General features: G+C 43.7%; 1 protein-coding gene across 2 annotated transcripts in view; it reads left to right on the forward strand.

Annotated features, from left to right (window-relative positions):
• Positions 1-4,119: 4,119 nt before the first annotated feature.
• KIAA0930 (KIAA0930 ortholog) overlaps positions 4,120-25,629 on the forward strand; it is a 53,459-nt gene continuing 31,949 nt past the window's right edge. For both annotated transcript variants that reach the window (XM_033058628.1, XM_033058629.1), the window contains exon 1: positions 4,120-4,425. In XM_033058628.1, the coding sequence (XP_032914519.1) occupies positions 4,302-4,425 (124 nt within the window). In that variant the 5' untranslated portion in view covers positions 4,120-4,301. The remainder of the gene's footprint in view (positions 4,426-25,629) is intronic.

The following is a 25,629-nucleotide window of genomic DNA, read 5'->3' on the forward strand; positions in this document are numbered from 1 at the left end:
TAACAAGACTAGTACAAAGGAAGGGGGAAGAGCAAAAGAAAACTAAATACATAGAACACCTCTAACTTCAAAATTGCACCTGAAGTATTCTGCTGTGCATTCAGAGATCCACCTCCAAAGAACTATTTTAGCAGAAAAAAAATCTTGTAACATTCTGTACATAAAACTTTCAGTAACTTGTATGTTTAATCTTGGGAGCAAAATCAGGTCTGTGCTGAACACAAGGAAACTCTAGAAGTTACTTTGAATTATCTTTCAAGTTGTCCAATTTAACACAGATCATATAAACTGCATATAAACTTGCCATAGGCAAGCCCTCAGCAGAACAATAGACTGCCAAAGATGGTAATATCCCAATTTGAGACTAAAAAAGGATTAGAATTTTTAATTTGCTTAATCTCTTCCTAAAAAAACCCTGCATTTCATGCCCTGTGTCTTCAAGCTAGATATAACAATCATTTGCTACATATAGCTGTTATTAATCATAATTTCTTATTATCAGTAAAGGAACACATGAGAAAAATGGGGATACTTTGCATATTCATAATGGGTTGAATAGAACTTCCAATGCTTCAAAGTTACAAAGTCTGTTCTTGCAGTAGTTTATGCACATAGAGAGCTTGAAATGCTCAAGTAATGGAGGTGTCTGACAGGTTGTAAGCAGCCACACAGGTTTGCCAGGGTCAGGACTGCCAGGTATGTGTAATCTAGGACTCAGCCATTTGACAAACACTCAAATGCATTCAATAAGCTCATATTTGCTAACTTGCAAACTCATTTTCACCATTAGATGGTCACACCCCATGGGGTCTTAACAGCACACACTGCAGGCTGTCATAATTAGCTACTACTAAAATAAATATAGTAAAAAAAATATAGCCTCATATGAATATCTGGCATGACTTTCACATAGCAAAGGTGACTGTTATTGACTGGTGCAAAAAGCACACCCCACAACATTAAGCCAGTTAGATACTTTTAATAAGCCTAAGGCCTTTGAATTTACCCTTCTGCTGTATAAAACACACATCCTAAGGTACAAAGATGAATTCAGCCCAGCCCCTACCCCAAAGCCTACCCATCTTGTTGATCAATAGGCATATTTTACATCAGGACATGAAGTGCATTATTACATAAGAAAGCACAGGAATCTATTGCCAGGGCACTGTGCAGCTTGGAAAGACACTCCCAGGTTGGCAGGGCCTTTGGGGTCCACAGCTCAGTGAACCTCACAGAGGGAACAGGGTAAACCAGAGTCCAGGTCCAAAGGTGCCTGCAGGGTCTGGAGGCAGGCAGGCAGGCAGGTCTGGGGCTAAGCTGAGCCTGCAGCTCAAGGGCCAGAAGAACAGCAGTCAGCACTCCAACCAAGGGCAGGGGCAGGCAGGAGTGAGGGTAAGGTGGTAGGGAGTGCCTCAGGGCTGAGCTTAAATAGAGATCCCAGCCAGGGTAGGGAAGGAGGCCCCAGGTGAGGGTGATCAGGGCCATTAAGGTTTTTAGAGCCCTTAGGACCATAACTCCCATTATTCCTTTGAGATATAAAGAATTTTGGGAGTAATTGAGTTGAGTGAGAGCCTGTATGGTCAGAGTGCTCTTGGTGCCTATTATAGTGATAAAATGGTGTTAAGTGTTGATGAAGAAGACCTTTAGGACTAATATATAAAGATTAGACACAAAGCCCCCTGTCTGTAAAGACTTTGGCTAGACAGATGTGCCATAGGATCTTTACAATGTACCATGGGACCCTTAAAAACCAAAATCAATTAGCATTCTAGGATTCTAACTAATCTCGAGGGTACTTAATCAGTAGTCCCTTTAAGAAAACAAGCTTTGTTCCTGTGTTTTCTGATCAAGCGCTGTGATCTACTAGGAGGTATGTTTGGCTAAAGAAGCCTACAAGAAGGAAAACAGCTGCATTTTTTGTCCATGGGTGTGTTTTGATAGAAGCCAGAGAAAATAGAAGGTAGGGTGGGGAGCTAAGAAGGGGCAGGAATACCCTTTCACTTTATAAAAGGCTGGGCAGGGCAGCAGCTTTCCTTGATTGTTTTTTTTTAAAGCAGAGTGACTGGAACTTTAGGGATAGTGTTCAGGACAGAGCAGAGAGGCTGAACTCCTGGAGACTGGTGAAACTGCTGCAATGTTGGCTACTGGCTGGTGACACAAGTGTTCCCTTGTGCCCCCAACATGACAGAGCTGTTGGTTCCAGGAGCAATCTGCAGGGGAAAGACATCCAATCTTTAGTAAGTACAGCATGATGTGAGGGAAGTGAGACTGTCACTCCTCTGGCAGCAGACAGAGTCGTTCCTCCTGACAATGTCAGGAAAAACTTGGAGGGTAACAGTACCAGGAAAGTCTTCTGCTCCTCTTCCCCATGGGATAAATAACTCTTGGATGCATTTACAGGACCAACATGTGATTGCAAACTTCATTCTCTCCAAGAAAAAGAACTGTCAGATTTAACAATGGGAAAGGTGTTTAAGTCCTCAGATTGTATGTCCTTGTTTTGTGTAGCTTCATGAAAGGACTAGATATTTTACTCGCAAAATGCTACGTCAATTTCAAATTTCTCTCCTCTGTCCAATTCAGCAGAAGGGCCTTCCACAAAAAATACTCATCTATATTGGTGTAATGGGAAACGAGTGCATAACTGTAAATCACATTCAGCAAGTGTCTGGTTGCTAACTTATTGGCGTCAAAAGCTGACAGAAAACTGAAATTTGCAATATGGGGTAGATGTATGCCATTGTGGAGGAAGCACATGCAGTTCGTGAAAACTTTTCTTTGTTATTATGCTGTAGCAAAAAGCCCAACTCTCAAATGCTGTCAACTCATGTTTGAAGTCCTCTGACCATTTTGCTTTTCCCCACCAACACTTGCAAGGCCTACCAACTTTAAAATGGGGATTCAGAGAGAATACTTTGCCTAAGCCTTTACAGTATTTTTAGGAACTAAGGAGAGGGTAAAGAAATATTATAAACAAAAAAATATCGAGGGAATTTTTTGCAGGAGAACTGAGCAGGTGGTGGTATTGCTCTCCAACCGTGGCTTAGAAAAATCATAAGTTTCTGAGGAAGTTTTGGCCATTTTTGGAATCTGCTGTGGACAACCCCCACCAGCAGCAGGAGGATGTGGTATCCAATCTCTGTAGCACAAGTTGAATTATTCCCTGGGATCACCAGTTCCTGGTTTTTACAACAAGAGGTGCTAATGCTAAGGAAGAGGTGCCAGGTCTTGGTGGAGACTTCAGCAGACAACTCAGGCTGGGTTTTGTCCCCGCAGGGACAGGAAAGCAAGAAGGAAGCAGCAGCTTGTCTGTGACATCAGTGGGGTGGGCAGAGAGATCTGTGGGACACAGCGAGAAGGAAGGATCCTGAAGGTGGTGTCTAGAAAGCCTGACCAGAGACAGTCATTAGATATCAAGGATGCAGGACTATGTGGGCTGCCCGGGATGCTGGCTGATGTCAAGGATGCAGGGTGGGTTATCCAGGATGCTAGTTGATATCAGGGAGGCAGGATGGGCTTCCCAGGGAGGCAGGATGGGTTGCCCAGGATGCAGGATGGATTGTCAGGGATGCAGGATGGATTGTCGGGGATGCAGGAGGATGGGTTGCCTGGGATGCTGGTCAATGTCCAGGATGCAGGATGGGTTTCCCGGGAGGCAGGATGGATTGTCAGGGATGCAGGATGGGTTCCCAGGGAGGTAGGATGGGTTTCCCGGGATGCTGGTCGATGTCAGGGATGCAGGATGGCTTTCTCTGGATGCAGGATGGGTTTCCCGGGATGCTGGTCAATGTCAGGGATGCAGGATGGGTTCCCAGGGAGGCAGGATGGGTTTCCCGGGAGGCAGGATGGATTGTCAGGGATGCAGGATGGGTTCCTGGGGAGGCAGGATGGGTTTCCCGGGATGCAGGATGGGTTCCCAGGGAGGCCCCATGCATTCCCAGGGATGCTGGTCAATGTCAGGGATGCAGGATGGGTTTCCCGAGATGCAGGATGCGTTCCCAGGGAGGCCCGATGGGTTCCCGGGATAACGTCGGCGGCAGATCCGCCCCGTGGGCGTGCCCGGGCGGGTCCCGGCCCGCGGTCCCGCCCGGCGGCCGCAGTAGCAGGAAGCGGCGGAGCGCGGCCGGGCAGCGCCGGTGGGAGCGACCGCGGTGTCCCGGGGAGGGGCCGGCGGCGACGCCCGGGAAAGGTCCCGAGGGGCAGCAGGACCGGGAGGGCTCCTGGTCATTCCTGTGTCGGGAGCGCCGGGTGCCGCCTCCGCGGCGGCCTGACATGAGCTCATCGGCGGCGGCGGCGGCAGCATGGCCTGTGCCCGGAGGGACGGGGAGGCGGACGGCGAGCCCGACCGCTCCCTGCGGCACATGCTGCGGGCGATAGCGGAGGAGCGGAGCCGCGCCGGGCTCCGGCACGACATCAGCGGCCTCGGTGAGTGGGGCGGGGCGGGCGGGAGGGCTCCGGCAGCCCCCGGGGAGCGCAGCCCGGCCCGGCTCCGCGCCCGCTCCTCCCTCAGCAGCAGCAGCACCTGTTGTGTGCCGCCCACACGGACCGGCCCTCCTGCTGCCCCAGCCCCCGGGCTCGGCCCCTGCTCCATTGTCTGAAATGCCCTTGGAGAATAATGGTCAGACGCACCGCGCGCAGCAGCCCGCGCTGTGTTTTCCAAGTGTAAAGTACGTGCCGTGTGTTGTGGGATGGAAACAGAGCCGGTTTTTGGTGCCTCTTGCCAATGCTCGGTCTTGTGCGGCTGTCAGACGCTCTCCAGAGATCCTGAGCCTGACGCCTCCCTTCTCCGTTTAAATGACTTCACGCCGCTTGCCGTGCTCTAGTAAGCTCAGGATGTTGTGGCTCTTGCAGGTCAGTTAATTTCTTAAACCGTGGTGGATTTCTTAAGCTTTCTGCCCTGCTTATTTTCATCTCAGTTGATGCAGATTTCACATGGCACGTCTTTATTTAGCTTTTGGCAAAGCTTGTGCCCTGTAAAACAGAAGTTTAAGGCTGAAATTCTGTCGACTTTAGGCAACAGAATGGTATGGCAGCTTCTTAAACAAAATTGTTCACATAGGAAACTCTTCTGGCTGGGCTAATGAATAGAAATTACTAATTTTTATATGCAGCGGTAGAGATCTTGGAAATTGTTCTTCACATCCAAAATTTCTGTCTGCCTTATTCAAAGCTTTTGTATAGCCAGGACTGAACCGTGTTCTAAAGGGGTGAATATCCAGAAGTTCTTGCAGGGACAGTGGTTCAAATGATGAAAAGTGATGTACTACATTTGTCTCTTCCATGGTGCCATTATTAATGACTCCTCCCTCCTCAGCTCATTTATAAGGCCCCAAAAGTCTCATCCATTTTTAAGTCTTTGTTAAAAGCTCAGAGTAAGTTCTTTAGGTTTTGCAGGCTGTGAGGTTTGGATTGACATGGGGAATCTCTGGTTCTCTGTTTTTATGCATCAGTTTGTCTGGCAGTGCTTGCTGTGGTCTCCCTGGAAGGGAGTGGGCTCTCTATTCTCTTCTTTTGCTTTGCCACGGAGTGAAATCTAATATCAACAAAGAGACATGATTCTTGGTTCTTTATGCCTTTTTCTAATAGAATAGCTTTCTGGGCTGTAATGTTACAGGGTGTGATGAAATGTTACAGGGCCTAATAAAGTAAGCGAAATGTTGTGGCAAAGAAATTGTAAACAAAAAAGGGAAAAGCCCACAAAATTTAAATTCCTATGAGATTGCATTCAGTGAAAAGTTTCTGTCAGGTCTTTTCTGGCTGTCTCATGTTTGAATGTGCCATAAAGACTGCTAGAAGAGAAATTTTTTCTTTTGCTGAAATTGGGTAAGAGAAAATCTGTGGTAGCTGGTAAGACCATGCTTGTGTTTGAGCACACATCCACAACAGCCCATCATGGGAAGTCCTGCTGAGTGGCTTTGGGATAGTCACACAAGGAATAGGACAGTGTACCTCTTTTCTACCAGGTGAAGACTTGAAAGGTAAGCCTCAGGAGAGCTGCTTAGATAGTGGCACTGAGGAGATTTGCCCATATATGTCTGTCCCTGTGTGGAGATGTACATTTTGCAGTGTGCTGATCCATAATGTTGTCATTCCCAGTTAAGGAGAGCTCTTCCCCCTATGGTTTGTTGCTCAGTCAGTAAATTGTTTAAATACCTCCCTTAAGAAGAACACTGAGCTTTTGGAGTGGTGCTTGGTAGAAACTGTAGATGAACTCAAGGTTTAATTCTGTGGCTTGTACTTGTGCATGTCTGCTCTGTACTAGTGAGTGCTGTTGCAAGGCATGGAACACAGTTCGAATGGCCTGGGCTGTTCTGGAGTGTGCTGGGCTCTGGCAGCGCAGCAGATGTAAAGGATTTTCCTCAAGTTCAGAATCATGAAAGCACTCACAGTCCTGTCCGGGTTCAGGTGGTTAACACAGAGATTTTTGTCTGCCTTTTGTGCCTGGGTGGCACATCACCTGTGGGGCTTCAGGACCTGCACATCCACAGCTGCTTTTTTATTTGTGGTGGAGCTTTTTTGTAGTGGCCATATCCTTTTGAGCTGTGTCAGCAGGTGAAACCTGTTGTTTTTCAGTTCCCTTCAAATCAGCTAGCAAAGACTCCCAACAGTGGCTTTTCCCTGAGTGCTGCTAATCCCTCAATAATAAAATGAGACTCACTGGGTCATAACTTGGCCATTCTCTCTCCTTTTGTGTCTTTCCTAGAAGTGATCCCAAGGAGGAAGAAATTGGTATTTTTGCTGATGCTGAGGTTTGGTGGGAGGAATTGCTTTGTTTCAAGAATGTCACATGAGCATTTGGACAGCTTTGTTCAAAACTGTAAATCCATTTGTGTGGTGGGATTTTCTGCAATGTCCTGTTTGTGTAATGTACAAAATGTAGCACCTCAAAATAATGACTCATGCCATTATTTACCTAGCTGGGAAGGGTGATGTCTCTCCAAGAATTCTTGGCTGCATGTTCGTGTCACCCAGTTGGACAGCACTGCTCTGGTGTTGTGCACTAAGGTCCCTCTGAAATGCTGTTGGTTGCAACATTTCTGTGGCAAAACACCTCGTTCTGAGGGAGTGACAGATGTGCTGTGTGTCTCCTCAGGCAGGCTGTGTGTAAGGCTCTGAAGTTACCTTTTGGCCAAAGCCCTGAACTGGGGAATGTTTCATTTCTGGTGGTTCCTGATACTACTGCATAACATTTTCAGATACTTAATTTCCTTGTCCTTCTGTCTTTCAGTGAGAATTTGCCCTGCTTTTAGAGTAGTAGAGTGGGTTTGGGCGGAGTGTGACTTTATTCATATTGGAACTTAGAATGAGTAAGAAAAAACAAATAGGTGGGTCTGAACAATCTCTTGAATTGTGGCTACTCTGTAGTGGAGACATGTACGGGTGAAAATGGAGAAGTGGTAGAGATCCACTCCCTGTGGAGTGCAGCACATGGGGCTTTAGCAAGCAGCTGAAAACTGAGGTGTGTAACAGGAACCTGTTCCAGGTACCAGCAGAGTGGTCTTGCTTGTCATGAAGAGTTTCTTGTGCTTGCTTTCCTGGTGGTCCTGGGGGTGTTCTGGGGCTTGAACAGCTGTTGAGGCAAGGAGGGTGTACTTGGCATGGGGGCAACAGAAGCAGGAGTGTTCATCCTCAAAGCCAGAGGGTTGCCTGGACTTGTTTGTGAAGCAGTGCACAAACCTCAAGGCTCATCATGTGAGAAAAGACTGTAGCATGATTCATGGGCCACATTGCCTGGGTGAATAAGACCTGGAAAGAATTCTTTAGCCCTCCTGAGAGAAGGGAAGGTGAGGTGGCACACAGTAAATGCTGTTTCTCTGTGATGGAAGCATGATGTGGGCAAAGGGATGAAGAATGGGGGAAGGAATTTTTTTGGAAAACAAAAGAGGTTAGAATGAGAAATTAAAAGGAGAATTAATTTGGATTTGAAAGTACTAGATTCAGGCCTTACCTTTTGCATAGGTAGTAACTTTTAATTAAATATTCAAGAAGGATATATTTGCATCTGTAACTTTGAAGGAAGTGTATCCACAGAGTAGGTGAAAGAGTCTGCAGAGAATTTATTGCAGCACAGAACTGGTTTGACAGGAGTCTCTTTCCAGCAGACACAAATCATTCTTCATTCATGGTTCTTCTTGGAGTTAATTCAGGGAGCTGGGGAGCTAAAGGTGAGAAACTACTTCTTTTGATCTGTCAATAACAAGAAGGCAAGAAAATCACTTCTGTCCTAACAAAAACTTGAGGGATGTATACAACCAACTTCACCAGCTATGGGTACTGTGGCCTCTAATGAGTTTGTTTAAGGTAAAACAATTTGATTTCAGTTTAAAAATACATTTTTTATTATTTTTACTGCATTATGCAATTTCTTTTGCTCTATTTATAAAGTATTTTGCAGCTAATGAATATTAAATGTTTACTAAAAAGTATATAGTTAAATACTGAAGAGAAAAATGAGATACTAATGTAAGAAACTGAAAAGTAGTAAAATAAAATAGTGTTTATAGAGTAGCTTCCTAATTAGTCAAAAACAAAAATACACATCCCCCTCAACATTCCAACCTGGAGGAATCTGTACTTTTTTTCAGGAAAAGTTCTAGAAAGTGCACATACAATGCAAGATCAAAACAGATTATTTAAATCAGTGTTAAAGTAGATACTTTGAAGTCAAAGTGATCTAACCAGTTTATGCTCAGGTAAATACTATGAGGTACTGAACCTCAGATTTGTAGCTGGATAAAGATGAGCAAATAGTAAAGAAATTCCAGTGTGAAAGATTTTTTTTAAAACTTTTTTTTTTTGCCTGGCATTGAAAAATGTCTGGAAAATATTTCTGCAGTCAAATACATGTAGACATTTGGTGTGTAGTTGAGCTTCTAGATGGGGTGGTTTGGGAGAAACCACAGGTGGAGCAAACTCTTAGATCCAGTGGCTTTGTCCAGGGGATGGGAATGTGTTTCTGCCTGGGGTTTTGTGTGCTGGGATCCCATCCTGTCACTTCTACAGTCAAGTGTGGGAGTGTCCCTGTAGGATCTGACAATCTGGGGCTAAAATCTAGGGCTACAGCCCTCCAGAGTTAATACCTTTTTCTGTGAGGTGTTTTTTTGTTTGGGGGTCTTTTGGTGGTTTTTTGGTTTTTGGGGGTTTTTTTTGTGTGTGTGTGTGTTTTATTTTTTGAGGGTTTTTGTTTGGTTGGTTTTGTTTGCCTTTTAAAGGTGATTCATTTAAAATTCTGTTTTGATTATTACTTAGAACCTTGTTCATGCTGATGTCACTAATGGCCTGTCAGGCTTTCCATCACTCACTGGAGTGTTCAGGGATTTGTCATGTGGCTGTTGAAGGTTAGCTTCTGTCTGGAGTGTGACAGATATTCCATACCACATCGACAATATAACAGACTCTCTTTTATTACAGCTTTCACATCTTTTTTTATCAGTTGGGTTATTTGTTTGTTCTTTCATTTTAATAGAGGTGAAACCTTATGGGATTTTTCATGTCCTGCTTGGGAGTGTACATGCTGAAATTATCAAAGTCAAACTGGAGATGCTGAGGTAAAGAGGCATGATTTTTTTAAAAACTAGGGAAAAAACCTAACAGCATCACCCCCCCCAAAAATCCGCAGAAAATACCTTCCAGAACATTGCTGCCCTACCAAAATGAGTAGTTAAGTTTCTGAGGCATGGCAAGTATGTTGCTGTTCATTTTTGGATGCTAGCAGAAGTTGCTGGATCCCCCCCACCCTTTTTTTTTTTTTTTTTAAATTATGATTAGTATCCCTCTGGGCAGAATTATGAATCCATAAACTTGATAATGGGAGCAGTCAGGGTATTTGAGAACACCTATCTCTTATTTATGTAATACTGTAACTCTAGTAACCTTAGCTACTTAGTTTTGTTGTTCTAGTAGTGTGCTCTAAATCTTTAGTAGGGTACTAAGTAATAAATCCATTTGGAAGTCAGAATTTTGTTTTGGAATTTAAGATGTCTTAGGGATTAAGGTGCATCTTACCTATAAGATCAGGAGGGATCTTTTAAAGATTTAACATTCTATCTGTTTGGATCCTTTCCAAGGAATGAAAACTAGAATTTCCTGGAAAATGAAGTATGTTGGTTTTGCCTCTAACTGTTGATGTTCAGGGTGCTGATCAACAGGAAAATCTCAGAGGATGCAGACTTTTCAGCAGTTGAAATACACAGTGTCTTATGTCCAGCTGCATTTCTGGAGAACCAAAACCCTGCAGTTAAATAGTTAGTAATGATTGTTGCATCTACCTATCCTTGTAAACTGGCTTAGTAGGATCAGGTAGCAGCTCACTGACATTTTAAGTATTACCAGGAAGTAAATGATAAGGTAGAAAGAGAAAGTCTGCACAAAATCAATTCATGGTGTCGGGAACCCACTGAATAGTGAATCTACTTTCCACAAAAAGTACGTGAAATAACCTGGTTTTGTTCTGTCTGCAGTCCCTTGGGTTAAACAGGATGAATTTCAGGGAATCAAGGTTGCTCTTTTTTTGGGTGTGTGGCTGTAAAGAGGGTTTTGGTTACCTTTCTCTATGCAGGCAACAAAATGCAGTCAGGATACAGGAACAGTAGATAGAGCATCGTGCTGCTGCTGCTGTGGAGCTGTGGTCACCTGGGCACACTGCAGCAGTAGTTCTGTTGGCTCAAGTTAATCAGATGTACCAACAGTCCTAAGTAATTTTTTTTTTCTCCTAAGTTCTTATTGTTTAAGGCACAGATTATATGTGTGAAGATTTATAGGGAAGATTTATAGGATTTCCTGCAATTTCAAGGCTTTAAAATTGAAGTTTTTGTTGTTTTGGTTCGCCTGGTCTCTAGTATAGATGGTGTGCAGAAATGGAACCCTGAAAACATTAATATTCTTTGTCTTCCTATTCTGGGGTTCCCTAAAAATATTGTCTAGGGTCCACAAGTTTAATCCCTTTAGGTGAATGTAGTATTTTGCAAGCAGGTAATGCATTGTGATGTGAAGAGCAGTTAATTTTGGAGCTGTATCTGTCCTGCCACAGCAGTGAGGAAACAGCTACTGGTGCTGGTATTGAGGCTGTATTTGGTGCTTCAGAATATTTTTCACATAATTTTCTTATGTCAGAAAGCAGAGCAGATGGCAGGCAATCATCAGTCCTTCACATTTGAAGCATTCCGAGTTGTTTCCAGGTACAACACTGTGCTGGGTGTGCAGAAGTGCATTTGAGAGGACCTGATCTGTTGAACTTTGCCATATTTCCCTCTGGAAAATGACATCATCGGGCTTTTTGTCACTCCTTTTTAGGCAAGATGTGCTCAGTGAGTCAGGCTGAGACTGAGGCTGTTTGTGTTGAAAATCTTTATGGCTCGACAGTGACCCAGCTCTTCATAAGCTCCCGTGCAAGGCCCCATGTCAGGAATTGCCCTGTCACCACACCCAGAGTGATTTCAAGTGTCAGGAATATTGTGTTAGGTGTTGCTCCCATTTTATCAATTTGTTGGTACTGCATTGTGTTGGGTCTTCTGTAGGAATATGGGTAAACCCTTAGGTGGGGTTTCCTTTGAGCACATGGAGGTGGCAGGTAGATTACTTCTGATTATCTGTGTCTGGAAGTAACATAGATAGTTTTAACTCTTAACTACCAAGCTTGGATAAAAGGCAGAAGTATATGGGGAGTTCTTGGTCCTACCTTGCAGGGCTTTGTGTGATCAGCAGGAACTTGAGAAATGGATTAAAATGCCAGTGAAGCTTGAGCTGTCTTTGCACTATGAAGAGCTTGATTTAATTGCCTGGAGATACTGAAACACCATCAAGATGGGGGAAGTGTTTGGGTTTATGTGTGATGGATTTATAACATTTTGCTAAGGGCTGTGAAGGATTTCTCTGGAAATTTATTCCTCTGCCTTGTTGGAGAGCAGATACAGGAGATCTTGAATATCTAGCAGTATTACATTTCCAATAAAGGGTATGTTTGCTTACCTGCCCTAAAGGACCCTGAGAGGCGGGCATTACAAATTTCCATAAGACTCAGTGCTCTGTGCTAATACACGGGGTGTTCAGTATGAGTGAAATAATCAGTCTTGAGGAGATGAGTTTATCGCCTTATGGGGGTCACTCCTGCTTTGTCATTGCCTGATCTCACCCTTTCAGAAGGAAAGCAGCAAGTTCATGGCAGTACAACTTGGGGATAAAGCTCTGTAAACCCAGGTGTCTTTCTGAATAATCTATAATAATTCTGACGGTCCAGTTTTTATATGCTTTGTAGGAATGTTGAAGTACCTTTTTTTTTGTTTGTTTCTAATGAGTAGTTTAATTCTGCCTAAATAATGGTCTCAACTGGTGACCCTTGTTTTTCATAACAAGGGTGACTGAACTGTAGTCAAAGAATTGTTTGAATTGTTAGTAGCCCATATTTTACATGATTAAAGGGTAGCCGATTTCATCCTCTTTGATCTTTGAAATTAAAAGCATAGATTACATTATGCAGAGTTCTTTGCTCTGACTCTGCAGATTCATTCAGGATTGTTCTTCATCAGTGTCTTTGCATTTCTTTTCTTTCAGTTAACAAATGAACAAAGATTTAAAGGTTTGCATTAGGTGCTTTAAAATGTTACAGAAACCGGAATAATTGTTAGGAGTTTTTTCACTTTCTTCTGTTCAACAACTCTCAGGCTAACTTATTTGGTGATAGATATCTAAGTTGTCATACATGTGCATATTTAATACAGTTCTGTGACAAAACAGAAGTATTCTTGAATGAAAGAATGATTCTTTTGCACTTGTTCTGCACCTGAGTGCATCTAGTTGCTCCTAGAACCCAGTAGGGAAAATGTGACTGTGAGTCTCAAAAGGAAAAGTGGAAAGGCAGGCAAAGTGTAAGATCCCAAGTATGCTGTTTGCCACTTTTGCAATTTTGCCGTCTTGAATTTATTTCTAAAGTAACATTTCTAGGTATTTCAAAAATAAAGGGACTAAAAATTTGGACTTGCTATGTTGAAGCTCACTCCAGTGTTTTTCTCTGAGGCTGCTGTAGCTGGTGCCAGCAGTATCAGAGTTACACTAAGAACCGGCTAGTGTCCCATTCCAGGAAGCTGTTCTGTCTTCTTTCCTGTGACATGGCCAGGAGCATCACCTGGCCTGTAAATAACATAAATTCTGCTTTATTAACCAAAACCAGAGTTGACTGTGATTTTTTGCAGTAAAACTTGAATTCTGAGTTCCTTTCTAAATTGAGTATTTATTTTTTTTAACAACTGCCAGAAATGAAGAAAACTCCAGGTTGCAATTGTTCTGAATGGGGCAAAAGGGGAAAATCAAGTGTAGACATGTCCTTCCTCTGTCTCCTCTTCTGGTAACAAACTTTGAAGGGAGTCACAAATGTTTCATCAGCAAAATGCTGTGAAGAATGCAGCAAGTAAAAATGTAATACTTGCCTTGTACTTGCTTGCCACTGTATGAAACCTGAGGTTGAGGGCATTTCATAAAATTTGTAAAAAACAAAAGGGTAGGGGGAAATTTGGGTTACTGTGGCTGTACCTAAAGCCCTGTTGTGTCTCTTCAAAGGCAGATTCTATACTTCAGAATACAAATGAAGATTTGCCTTCTTTACTTCTAAACTGTAGTTGCAACATCAAAAGGCAGTAAACTGTGTGATTGAAATCTCAGGGGAATATGTTTTTAAGCCCAGTGGAGGGCAAAGGCAATGAAAGACATTGCCTTGTGGTGCTTGTGCTGAGGAATTTTCTAAGGAAGAACTTTCTTTTTCAGCTCACATGTTCCCGCTTGAGACCATGTAACTGTCATGAGATAGAACAAGTGATTTCTCAGTAGATAAAGGTTGTGACTTTCTCTGGTTGTTTATAAACCATTTTTTATAACCCTTTTTAAGTTGGGGAGAGTGCCTTTTGAGGGTAATGTGGGTGGGAGAGACCCAGGGAGGGAAGGAGGGCAAAAGAAGCAGAGCTGCAATTCCAAACAGTAGTTGTGCTGTGGGTTGGAGGCAAAAAGCTTCTAAGTCTTTTAACTCTTCAGCCCAGTATTCTGATCCCTTGGCCAATTTGCTGTAATACATCCATGTCCAAGCCTTCCAGGTGTGTAAAGATTTGTAGCTATGCAAGTCTCTCTTTTGGAGGAGAAAGTAAAACAGTGATGCTGATTACCAGTGGAAGGGATGGCATGTTTTCAGTAACTAAAATATTAATGGAAGACTAAACCTCTTTTTATGAAATAGAACAGCAACTTTGCAGTAGTTACTTTCCCTTAAGGAGTAGGGTGCTGGCTTTAGGGCAGTTTTTTGGGTCCTGTCTGACTGAAGGTAGTATGTCATGTCTGTTAATAAATCCCCTCCTCTCCCATTTTTATAGAGAGCCAGGGTTTTTTTTTTTTTGTTTCCAGTTGTTTACTTGTGGACTAAATTAAATTCTTGTGCCTTGCTTGGGACTGTTAAGAAACTATCCCTTTCCTCACATGTGTGAGGTGCCTGCAGCATGGAAATCTGGGGGGGATCAGTGGTCTCCAACCGTGCACTGCCTGCAGGACTGCCTGGGCATGCTTCCTGCACAATTTGATGGTTTCACAGTAAAGTGGTCAGCTCTTAGAGGAAACATTTTTCTTCCATGCATGACTGTGATTTGTTTAAAGAGTGTGGCTTGCGTTCGCCGTAAGAGGAGATTTCACTGGGATGTAGGTGAGTGGGCAGGCAGTTCACTTTTATTTCTAGCTAAACAGCTGTATTTGTTGTCTTAGAAACCTGCATTAACAGTAATGTCAATGCTAAAGAGAGTGCTGCCTAATTAGCTGAAATATATCTAGGAACTGGCAAAGACACTCAGTTTCTTGGACAACCCAACCCTGAACAGCCCTAAGTGGGATTTTTTAAAAAGGGCTTTTTTTTTTTTTTTTTAAGAAATACATCCTTCTTTAGACTGGTTGTCTTATGTGTGCATGCCTGGTTGGACACCCAGCTGAGAGATGGCAGTGTCAAACGAGTTGTTTTTAAATCTTGGCTGCAAGATAGGTGAAAGTGTTGGTTGTCAGCTTCTAAAAGTGAGTGGGTTTGTGGTGTAGAAGGTAAGTGAGAATTATGGCTTCCACTATCAAGTTGCCAAGTGCTCACTCAGAAAGATGCTGCTAACTCAGAGGAATGTTTCTAACCAGAAAAGAAACTGAAGTTGGAAAGTACCAGCCTGTGATAGTAAGTATGGGTAAGAAATAAGTCTGCTTCTCTGCAAACTGCTGTTGTGATAACTACTCCTTCCTTCTGCCTTGACAGCAAGTTGCTAATTAGCAGCCTGGGCAAAATAAGGTCCTGGAGGAGGTACATACATGAAATTATCAGTAATAACCACAGTCTTGGTAGTTTTGTAAGGCTGGAATTCTTCTAAAATACAATTTGGTGTTTTACCTGAACTACCACAGTAACCTCTCAGGTGGGGCTTTGACACTGGTATTTATTAATGTGAAAATAGGGACCTTGGATGTCCTAAATTTACAGAGGTTGCAGTCTTTGATTGGAGGGATTGCTTTGGCAGAGAACAAAAATAGCATGTATTTTAGGAGTGAAAACACACATTTGTACTATTCTAGACAAGTTTCTGCGCTCCAGCAGTGCCAGCATGCTTTGTAAGTTGCCAAGTGACCTTTCCAGGTTGGATCTTGGAAGGTTTGGGGCTGTTGCTGGGTAGTCCTGGAAGCAGCAGTAGGAAACGTGTAACCATTTGTCTCTCTTTCACTGGATTTAAAGTGTTTGCACCAAGTGGGGTAGCCTCTGTTGAAGGAGAGTGTTTACACCTGCACTAAATCCCAGATTAGGCCAGCCCTGGAACACAGCAGGCATAACAAGGTGCCTCTGGTGCTTCCCTGATGAATAAATTAAATCTGTGGAAGTGATGCTGCAGTCCTTTGGGGAATTGCACACTGTTTGAGTTTGGGTGCTGTTTCTAGGGAGCTGCACTACCACCTTGTGAGGCTGAAGTACAGCAAAGTAGCTGACAGCTGTGGGATGAAAATGGATTTATTATTTCTGCGCACTGCAGTTCAGTAGCAGGTAACTGTCTTTTCTATTGTGATGACCCTTGCTAGGATTAGTATTCAAAGTAAACTGCCAGATGCCTGTAAAATGCTGCCTTTATTTGGTGTTTCATACTGACCTGTCATATCTGATGATTTTTCTTCTGGAGTTACTCTTGTTGGAGCATAATAACCATGTTATTATGGTTCCATTTGAATTTTACTTTTTCAGAGTGGAAATCTGTGGATGGTGCACAGTAGTTTATGCTTTCAAATTATCTGGGCTTTGATTCAACGTTGAGTGTTAACTGAAATGATGGTTTCTTCAGCATATGATGTAGAAGTAAAGAAGAGACCTGCAGGAAGATGTGTGAAATTTAGGAATGCATTTTACAAATTTTTTCTCTAGAGGAGATGATTGATGTTTGTCTTCTCGGCAATGATGCTATAAAATAATGTTCTGCTGTGGAAGAAGTGCAGGTAAAAATGGAAATGGAGACTTGGAACACATGTGGATGAAAGAAAGTAATCTCTCTCCTGCCTTCCACTTCTGGGTAATACAGAAACTGTCCAAGGAGAATAAAGGAGAAAACTGCAATGCCTAAACAGTGAGACTTCTTGATGGTTTTGTGCAAGTGAGCACTTATTTTCCTTCAATATTCTTACTATCTGCATGAAATGAGGTAACAAATAAGCAATATTGTTTTTTCCCAGGATGTGAGAAATCAAAGGGTCCAAATTTGAGGAAGCTCTGAAACCCCAGCCAAACTTTGTGGCCAGTGTTTAACCTCGGTCACGTTCAGTTATACCTTTCTCTGTCACTTTTTTAGCTGACTTTCAAAAGTACACAAAGTACACAAAAATTTGTGTGTCCCTTGCATTTTGGCAGCCAGCATCAAGTGCATTCCAGTACTGTAACATATGACACTGCATGGCTGTTGTGGAAACCTTAGCATTAGTTGCAGCATCAGCTGAGTTATTGTCTTCGTGTGTCTTCAATTAAATAATATATGAACTTATGCTGGACTTCTGCAAGGTCATTTTGTGCTGCTCTGTGTGAGAGAAAACAAAGGGAAAGGGAAAGTTGTAAATGCAATCAAAGTGGCAGATTATATGTGAAGCTTAGAAGGTGGAATTAAAAGTGTTCCAGAAATTGAAGTTTTCTGAAGCGACCACAACTACTTTAGAAAGCAGTTGAGGATGTAGATAAGATATGTTATTGATAGCTAGAATGGTGAGATGAGTACTGGGCAGAAAATCATTGGTAAGAAGTTTGGTGAGAAAATAGAAAGAGAAAAACCCCAAAACCAAAATAAGACCGCAAAGCTGAAAGAGGACGCATGTTAGCTCTGGTAGTTGAACCTGTGGTGTACCTTCTCTCATAAGGTAACAGTTCTTTGTGGGAGTTGTTCTACTGATCTTTATGTGTTTCCTATATTAAGGAGGTGCACAATTCACCATAGAAAAAGCAATTTAGCCCTTAACAGAACCCCTTTGTGTTGTGTATTGTTCTCCTTTTGTTGTGCATTGCAGATGTGCCTAAAGCCGCACTTAGGTTTACTTCTGTGAATCCCTTCTCTCTTGGGGGAAATTCAGTAAAACAGAATATAGCAGAAAATAATTGTTTGGATTCAGAAATGGCTGTACAAGATGTTAGGAGCAAGGGAGGCAACTGAAAAACTTATGTTGGTTGGTTGCTCTACAGTGTCAAAGGGTGTTCCTCAGGTGGGCAGAATTGTTTCTGTTGCTGATGCAGTGGGTTTTTATAAATTTAGTCTTGGAAAATTAAAGCATATTAAATGTTGAGTTTTCCTGCGTAAGGTACTGTTGATAAAGATGCATTGAAAGTGAAGAGCTCTGGGATGGATTTTCTTAATGGGAAGCTGTGCAGTTTCACACCTGGTTGTGTTTGTAGTGTTGCCTGCAGAAGCTCTAATGTACCCTCTTCTAGGCCTGGCAATGTGTCCACTTCTGCACAAGCACGTTTGGAATCTGCCCTGTTGTTCTGCCTGTGCATGAGGCCTCTTCCTTTTAGTTGTCCTGCAGGTCTGCTATGGGATATGAAGAGCATAGAAAAAGAGGAAATAGTTTTGTGCAAGGCATGTTTTTGCCCCTAAACTTGTTGCATTAGAAACTCTGCCTCTGGGTTTTGCTGATTGGCAAACATCAGCTTCACAGAGCAAGTTGGTATTACCTAGTTTGGGAGCTGTAATTTTTCCTGTGTTCAGTGCAGTCAAAAGAGGATGTCAGGTGTTAGAAGCTGTGAGGGAAGGGATTGAAATCAGTGTTGTGCCAGAGATAGTTTCCCTCTTTAATATGGTAGATTTGAAAAGGCTCAGAGAAGGGCCATAGAGGTGCTATGGGGATGAGCTATGTACAGGGGATTCTTACCTGGTAGGGTAGGACTTATCAGCTTGGCAAAGGGATGCTTCAGGTCCTGTGTGCCACAAGATACCTGTGAAGTAGATGGTGTGAGTAAGATGTGTAGGCAGTAATGGCTCACTTGTCATTCTGTGAATAAAGCCACTGCTTAAAGTTGGAATTTGGGAGGAAAGGAAACCTGAAGCCCCCAAAAAGCTCCCAAACCAAACAAAACCACCTCCTGTACGGTAAAAGCTGTGGGATTCATGGTCACAACCAACTGTAGGTTGTGAAAGTGTAGGTGTGTCCAAGGAGATGATGAACAGGTGGTTAGAATGGCCCTCCTGCAGGAGCTACCAGGTTCAGTGGTCTCTGGCACAGAAACCCTGGGGGCTGTGAGGGTGCTGAGGAGAAAGGTAATGCACTCCTGCATCATCCTCTGCTCCTCCCTGTCCATCTCTGGGGCCAACTGTTCAAGGCACAATACTGGGGTAAACAACCTTTGGGCTTGACTCACTGTTCTTACATGATGTTTTTATATTCCTTGGAATTAAAAGGAAAGTGTTCTTTAAGGGATTTCCTCATCAGGGATGCTTGATAGTATTTCACTATGAAATGTAATACAGGGGGAATTTGAAATATTCTTTAATGTTGTACTGTGCAGTTTTTGAGTATCCAAATTTAGCTACTTTGTGGTATTTCTATGCTGATCTTTCAGCAGCTCTGTGGAGTTACTGGATATATAACTTTGGTCATTAAACCCAATGTAAGACATTGTGCTGCAGAATAATACCCCGGTGTTAATCCCAAGGAGCTCATAAGAGACAAGAAAAATAAGCTCTTTGTGTCACTGTTTAATTAACCAAAGCAGATCAAAGTGCTGGCAGGGAGATGGTTTAGGAAGGGGTTAAGCTTCAGTTCTATGGTGTCCTGTCAGGACACTCTAAGAGGTCGTTCCAGACACTTGATGATGATAATCAGTGTCTAAATTGGTCCTTGATATCTTTCCTATGTTTCCATGGATCTCTTAGGCTCATCTCTGCTTACATTTCTTTAGAATCATAATCTATATATCTGAGAGCATTTTTGACAAAGAATAGCTTAAAGCATGTTTCTCATTAAGTACAAATGAAATATTTTGAAGGTATTTATTAAACTTATCTGTCTCTGTGACAGGTCAACAATATTGCCCTATTGTGACAGATGGGAGAGTCAGGCAGGGCTGCTAAGTGACTCACTCAAATCAAAAGAGTAGGTGATGGGGGCAGACAACCCTCTTCTGGTGTTTTTTTGACTTGAATTTTCATGCCTTCTGTACAACCTGGATCAATTGTGAATGCTTCTTTTTTAATTCAGTGTCTAAATATGTGAAAGAGCTCCTTCAAAATGAATGGGTACTATGGTTAGAGCTGTCTGACTCTCATCTCACTGTTTTATCTCCTTCTGATTAGACTCTCTTGATGATTTAAGTGTGCAGAAGTGCTGTGCCTCACACCCCTTGTCCCTGAGTCCCCTTTGTTGCTGAGGAAGTAGTTAAACTTTTGGGCCCTAAAATAAATGGTGAAAAAGACCATTGAGGCGATGAGTTGTTAAGCCCTACTCTCTCTGCTTTGCCCTCTACTTTGTGTTCTCCAGCTGGGGAGGTTTGCAAGCTAGAACCTCTTTTGTCTGGTGAACTAGAGCCATCTCTTCACCGTTTTTTATCCCAATGTACGTGTTTTCGTTTGAAAACCATCTGAGACCTTCCCTTTCCTGAACTTTTCCTTGTAGAATTGGTAGTTGTGTTTGAGGATTCTCTTCACCCTGAGCCCTCTTCTCTCCATTGCAGAAATCAATGAATACCACTGGGGCCAGGTTAAGTCCTTAAATACATGAGACATGCATTAAATGCTCTTAGGCACAGCAGTAATGAGCAGTACCTAAAAGGACTTCATGGTATTATATTCATTAATCTAGCTGTGGTCTGGCTTTAATTCTGTGTAGATGCATGGAGAAGAGGTAGTTTCTGTCAAGAGGAAGAGAGGTTAAAACAACAGGCACCACAGGAAAAGATAGGGAAAGGTAGGTTTCAGAGGTTGGTGTAGGATAGCAAGACCAATTTTGTTGAGTTTGGTAAAAGCATGATTTAAATGGAAAAAGCAAAGTAACTCAAAAGATACCACCAGATGGATGAGATATAGGAAACAGTTCTCTAGTGATAAATTATTAAATAAGATAATTATGGCAACCTCTTAAAAACATGCTTTAGAAGTCAAGATAATAGGTACAGTAGTTTCACGAATACAAGCCGCACGGATTATAAGCCGCACCCCCAGTGCCTCGACAATGTTGCTGTCTTTGTCAATAGATAAGCCGCACCCCGAATATTAGCCGCACTTTCGTTCGTCGCGAGAATCCGTGCGCGGCTTTCACAAATTGGCCAATTAGTAACAGGATCGTGGCATAGCGGGCTTTACTGGCTCGGGGCGGGGCCAGGCAGGCTCGGCCCGCTCATGGTTGCCGACGGGGCCGGATGGCCCAGCTCAGCGCCACGGCTCGGCGGGGCTGGCCGGGTGGTGCTGCCGCCGCCGCCGGGCTCGCTGGCCCCCCTCTCCCGTCAGCACCGCCCCGCTGCCGCGTTCGCTCGCCCGGCTGGCAGGGCTGCCGCCGCCGGGCTCGCCGCTCGCCCCGCGCCTCGCTCGCCCCGCACCTCGCTCGCCCCGCGCCGCGTTCGCTCGCCCTGACCGGCACTGCAGGCCCCCGCACCGCCGGGCTCCCCCACGCTGCTGGCCCCGATTCTGCTGGGCTTCCCCCGCTGCCAGGCAGCCCCACCCGCCAGCCTTCCTGCTTCTGCCATGCTCCCCTGCACTGCTAGCCCCAGTTCTCCCGGGCTCCCCCGCCCTGCTGGCCCGGGCTCTGTCGCCCGCCCCCACACTGCTGGCCCCGCCTCTGCCAGGCTTTCCCACCTCTGCCGGGGCCGGCCGGGCTCCAGCTTGGCTTGGGGCTGCCGCGGGCTCTCACTTCCGTGTTGGCAGCTTTTAGAATTTTGTTAATGTATTAGCCGCCCCGGAATATTGGCCGCACTTGTGGGTCTCCACCAAAATTTTGGTCAAATTGGTGCGGCTTGTATTCGTGAAATTACTGTAGTTATACCTAGTAAGAGTTTTGTATATTTAGGTGCCTGGACTATATGGACTTTCACAATAAAACGTACTGCCACTTTTTTTTACAAGATTGGGGCTTTTTACTAAAGTCTGCAAACAGGTCAGTCCTTTATCTCTGTTGGATACATCACATATTGTTAATAAGCCAGAAATAACTGAGAGATCAACAGTGTAAAGGTTTGCTCTGTTCTGCTGTCTTCAGTCAAATGACAGCAGCTTCATGGAGGAACCTTTCTCTGATCTCTGGGCACTGGCAGTGTCTGCATTCTTCTTCTTGCTTGCCAGGTGCTTGCCAGAAGGTAGAAAAAGGTAGAAAAACCAAAAAAGGTATTACAGACATACCATAATTACCTTTATTAGGAAGTCTGTGCAATGTGTTAGACTGGCACCAGCTATCCCTGCCTTTAATTATTTGATCTTGGCAGTTCAGTTCTACAGCCAAACTTTTTGTTTGGGCAGATTTACACAAATCTCAGGTGCAGTGCTTAAGCACAGGAAGGCAACCAGGGGCGGGGATTCTGGTGTTCCTACATTCCTCCTGTAGCTGTTTTGGGAAGGGGGTTGGAGGCAAGAAGTTTGTTAAGCTTGTGAGGAGCAGTGCCTTGGCAGTTCTCCTGTGGGAGAGTCACTTGTCATATTTGGGTGGCCAGGCTGTTGTTCTGATGCTCCAGTCTCTTCCAAGGGCTTTTCTAAAAGCTTGTAGCAAGAGCTAGTAATGTCTGTAGCAGACAGGATTTGCTGGGGGATGGTTGCATAGGGAAATGTGTGTGGTAAAATGCTGTGTGACCCTGCATGAAAGGGGAAAGTTCACTTGACCAAATTTCTCATCAGCTTTATTTTCTGCACCTGTGGGATAGTGTCAGTGGCTCGAAGGTGGAGATGGGCATCACCAGTGTCTGACACAGGGAAGGGATAACATGGGGGGCTGATTGCTGTTTGGGAGTTCTGGTTGCTTAGAAGCTGCAGTTTATTTTTCTTCAGAAAACGTGAGCTCTTGTTACAGGTGTTGAGAGCATGACCAGAAGTCACAAAACTTATGGTTGCAAGATCTTTTTAGGGCTTATTAACCAATCAAACGCCACCAACAAGGATATTTACGTTTCGAATCCAATACTAAAAAAATTCATCTAATTACAGTGTGACCTTTCTCAGCCAATCCTGTTCTAACGCACAGATTTATTCTTAAGGCTGTTCTGTCACCTACTTTATAACTACTTTATTCTTTCTCTATCTTAAACTTTATAGCTAAGCTTTTTTTTACTTAACATGTCTCAGTTTTAAGAATTAAATCTGTATTCTTACTTCTAGCACCTAAGCTTGGAAGCTTTTCCCAAGGCCTCAGTTCAAACCCTGCATTCTTTGCCAGGCTTTGATTTACAGGCCTAATGTTTTGAGAATTTCTTGCATTCTGAATTCCAGCAGGATGACACCTGCTAAGTCCTTGCCTTGGCTCATACTTGGCAAGGAAGGACAAGACAATGGCATTTGGGTTGAGTTTGTTTTATCCCATGGATTCTGTGTTTTGTAAAGTGGAGCTCAAGTTTCCTGCCATGCCCTGTGCCGGAGGTGCTGAGCAGAGTTCCTTGGCTGTGCCTCTGTTTCCTGGCACTTACAGGCATCTGTTATCTGTGAGACTTCCCCAGGCAGACGTGGTTGGAAGTGACCCACGGGTTCAGAAGGCATTGGGGTTGTTCTGGTGGGAGATGTGTGTGCTTGGGAGCCTTTGCAGGGGCCTGGGAAGCAAGAAGAGGCCCTGTTGACCTTCTCTGCTGTATAACTGATCAAAGACATTCATCAGCCCAAAGTTTGGCCAGATAAATGTTTTCAGTTACTGCACTGGAGGAGTGGTGGCAGTGCATGTACTTTTCCATGTGCCTCTTGGGAAGGAGCTAGGAGAAGCAAGTGGTTGGACCAAGCCCAGCCTGTATTTGAAGGGAGGTGCTTGTAAAAATGAGTCTTGAGAAGATCTGGTCCTACTGGTGGCAATTCAGCCCCTGTCACATTGAGCAGGACTTTCTGGGGCATCCCCTGGGGTTCAGGGTGTTGGCAAGGGGCAGCTTTGGGTAGCATGCTGGGCCCTGGCCAGGGGGCAGTGGGGGTGGAGAACAGGCTGCTGGAGGAGGAAAGATATCAAGGAACAGCAAAGAGCAGCAGCCAGGGGCTCTTCCAGCAAGTTTGGGTCATTCCCGTGGCTCTTTTGGAGTTTTTTCCAGAACACTGGGATGTTTTCCTCATTGGGGGCTCTGCCAGGTGCTGGGAGGAACCAGTGATGGAGCTGGAAAAGCTGTGAGTGGCATCATATGGCACTGTGTGATTCCTGTCTCGTGAGGCAGAGCACTGGCCTCTCTGTGGTGGCAGGTGGGGACCTGGATCTGAAATGAGGTGCTGGTTCAATTCCTGACCAGTGGAGCTTTGGGAGGCTGGAGTGACCTGGCAGGGCTTCTTATCTCAGGAAGAAGGAAATGGGGAGAGGTGGAGATTGTGTCCATGTTGAAAATCACTTTCTAAAGCTAAAGAAAAGACAATGAATATGTATTTTTGTTGACAACATTTCTTCTTTTTTGGTCAGTTTGGGTTTTTTCCTGCTGCTGGGTGGAGCAGCATCAGAAACCCTTTAGGTTCTTCATTGCTTCTCTGTAGTGGTGCTTTCTGCTGCTCTCCTTTCTGCTCACTTTAATGGGCTTCTTCAGACTCTGAAGCTGGAGAGGAAGGAGGAAAGCAGCTCATTTTTCCAGACTCATGCAGAGGAAGGGAGGCTGAGTGCTTCCTCAATTTAGCTAGGAGAAGGGGGAGATCTTCTTCCATTCTACTTATCTCCAGACCATTTGATTGCATCCTACCAAAACTTTGGTGAGCTGGCACAGGCACTATGAAACTTCCTGAATTTGTAGCTGCACAGCTGGGGAGCCCAGCGTGCAGGTGTGGATTTCCTTGAAATTCTTGCCTCCCTGTAGCCAGGTTCCACACCTTTTTATGGATTTCTTGGCTCATCTCCAGCTGTTTCCTGAATAAACACATAAGCTAGAGATACCAAATTTTTCTAACTGGGATAATACTGAACCTTAATCTTAGATTGATAGATGTGTGTATGCCACACATCTTGGTGGGGTAGAATAGCTAACTGCTTTAGGGTAAGGAGGAGGGCTGTGTCTGTGATGTCTGTCTTGCTCCTGTTGCTGCTGTTACCATGATGCCTTCCTTTTTCAGCCAAAGTTCTGCCAGTAAAAGTTATTGCATCTGTATCACCAGCCTTCTAACTAATACTTCCAGAAGTTCAGTGGCAAGTTCACTGTAGCCCTGTTTTTATAAGGTCAAGCTGAAGGGATTAAGTGGTGTCCTTGCACATGGTTGTGGGAAGAAGCCTGAACTTTAGATTTCTGATGATCTGGTTAGCTGGCAGCTGTCTCTAGAGAGGGACCACCCATTCTGATTTTATGCGGTCATAATTAAACCCTATAACATCAAAGGTGGCTTTAATATATGTGAAGCACTTCTTATATTGTCCTTGCAGAATGCTTGGGCAAACTCAAAAATTAAGTACAATGTGAATTGCTTAGAGCTCTCATTTTGTCACCATGCTGGGGTTATAAAGATCTTCATTAGTGTTCAGTTAACCCCTAAACATCTAAGGATGGTTATTTTACAGATGATCACTGTGGCAGTGTTGGATGAAATGGGTTTTATAATGTTTCACAGTGAAGAGATCTCCTGGCAGACTAAAGGAATAAAAGTGTAGGAAGAAACCTTGTCTAGCTGAAGTTATTGTTCCTCTAAGCTCTGAGTACATGTCTAATAGGTAAGAAGAAAGGCATTTATTGCATAGCAGTTGGCATAAATTTTACTTCTAATGAGGATAAAATACATGTAAATTAATAATTACAGTAATTGTTGTAGTTAGGATTTATTCATACAGAGGTCTCATAATTATATAACTGACTTTGGATTTATTAAGATTTATAGTCTGAACTTTTAATTCTATTTTATTCCTCTTGAAGCTGGATTTGCTTGGGGAAGAGTGTTTTCAGAAAGCTGACTTGCTATATGCTCTCAACTATAGATGTTTCAAATTTTTTTCTTGGCAAAGCTGGAAGGCTTCCAGTGAAATGACCAAAATTATTGTAATGTGGGA

The sequence above is a fragment of the Catharus ustulatus genome, chromosome 4 (genome assembly GCF_009819885.2).
Source record: "Catharus ustulatus isolate bCatUst1 chromosome 4, bCatUst1.pri.v2, whole genome shotgun sequence".
Taxonomy (NCBI): domain Eukaryota; kingdom Metazoa; phylum Chordata; class Aves; order Passeriformes; family Turdidae; genus Catharus; species Catharus ustulatus.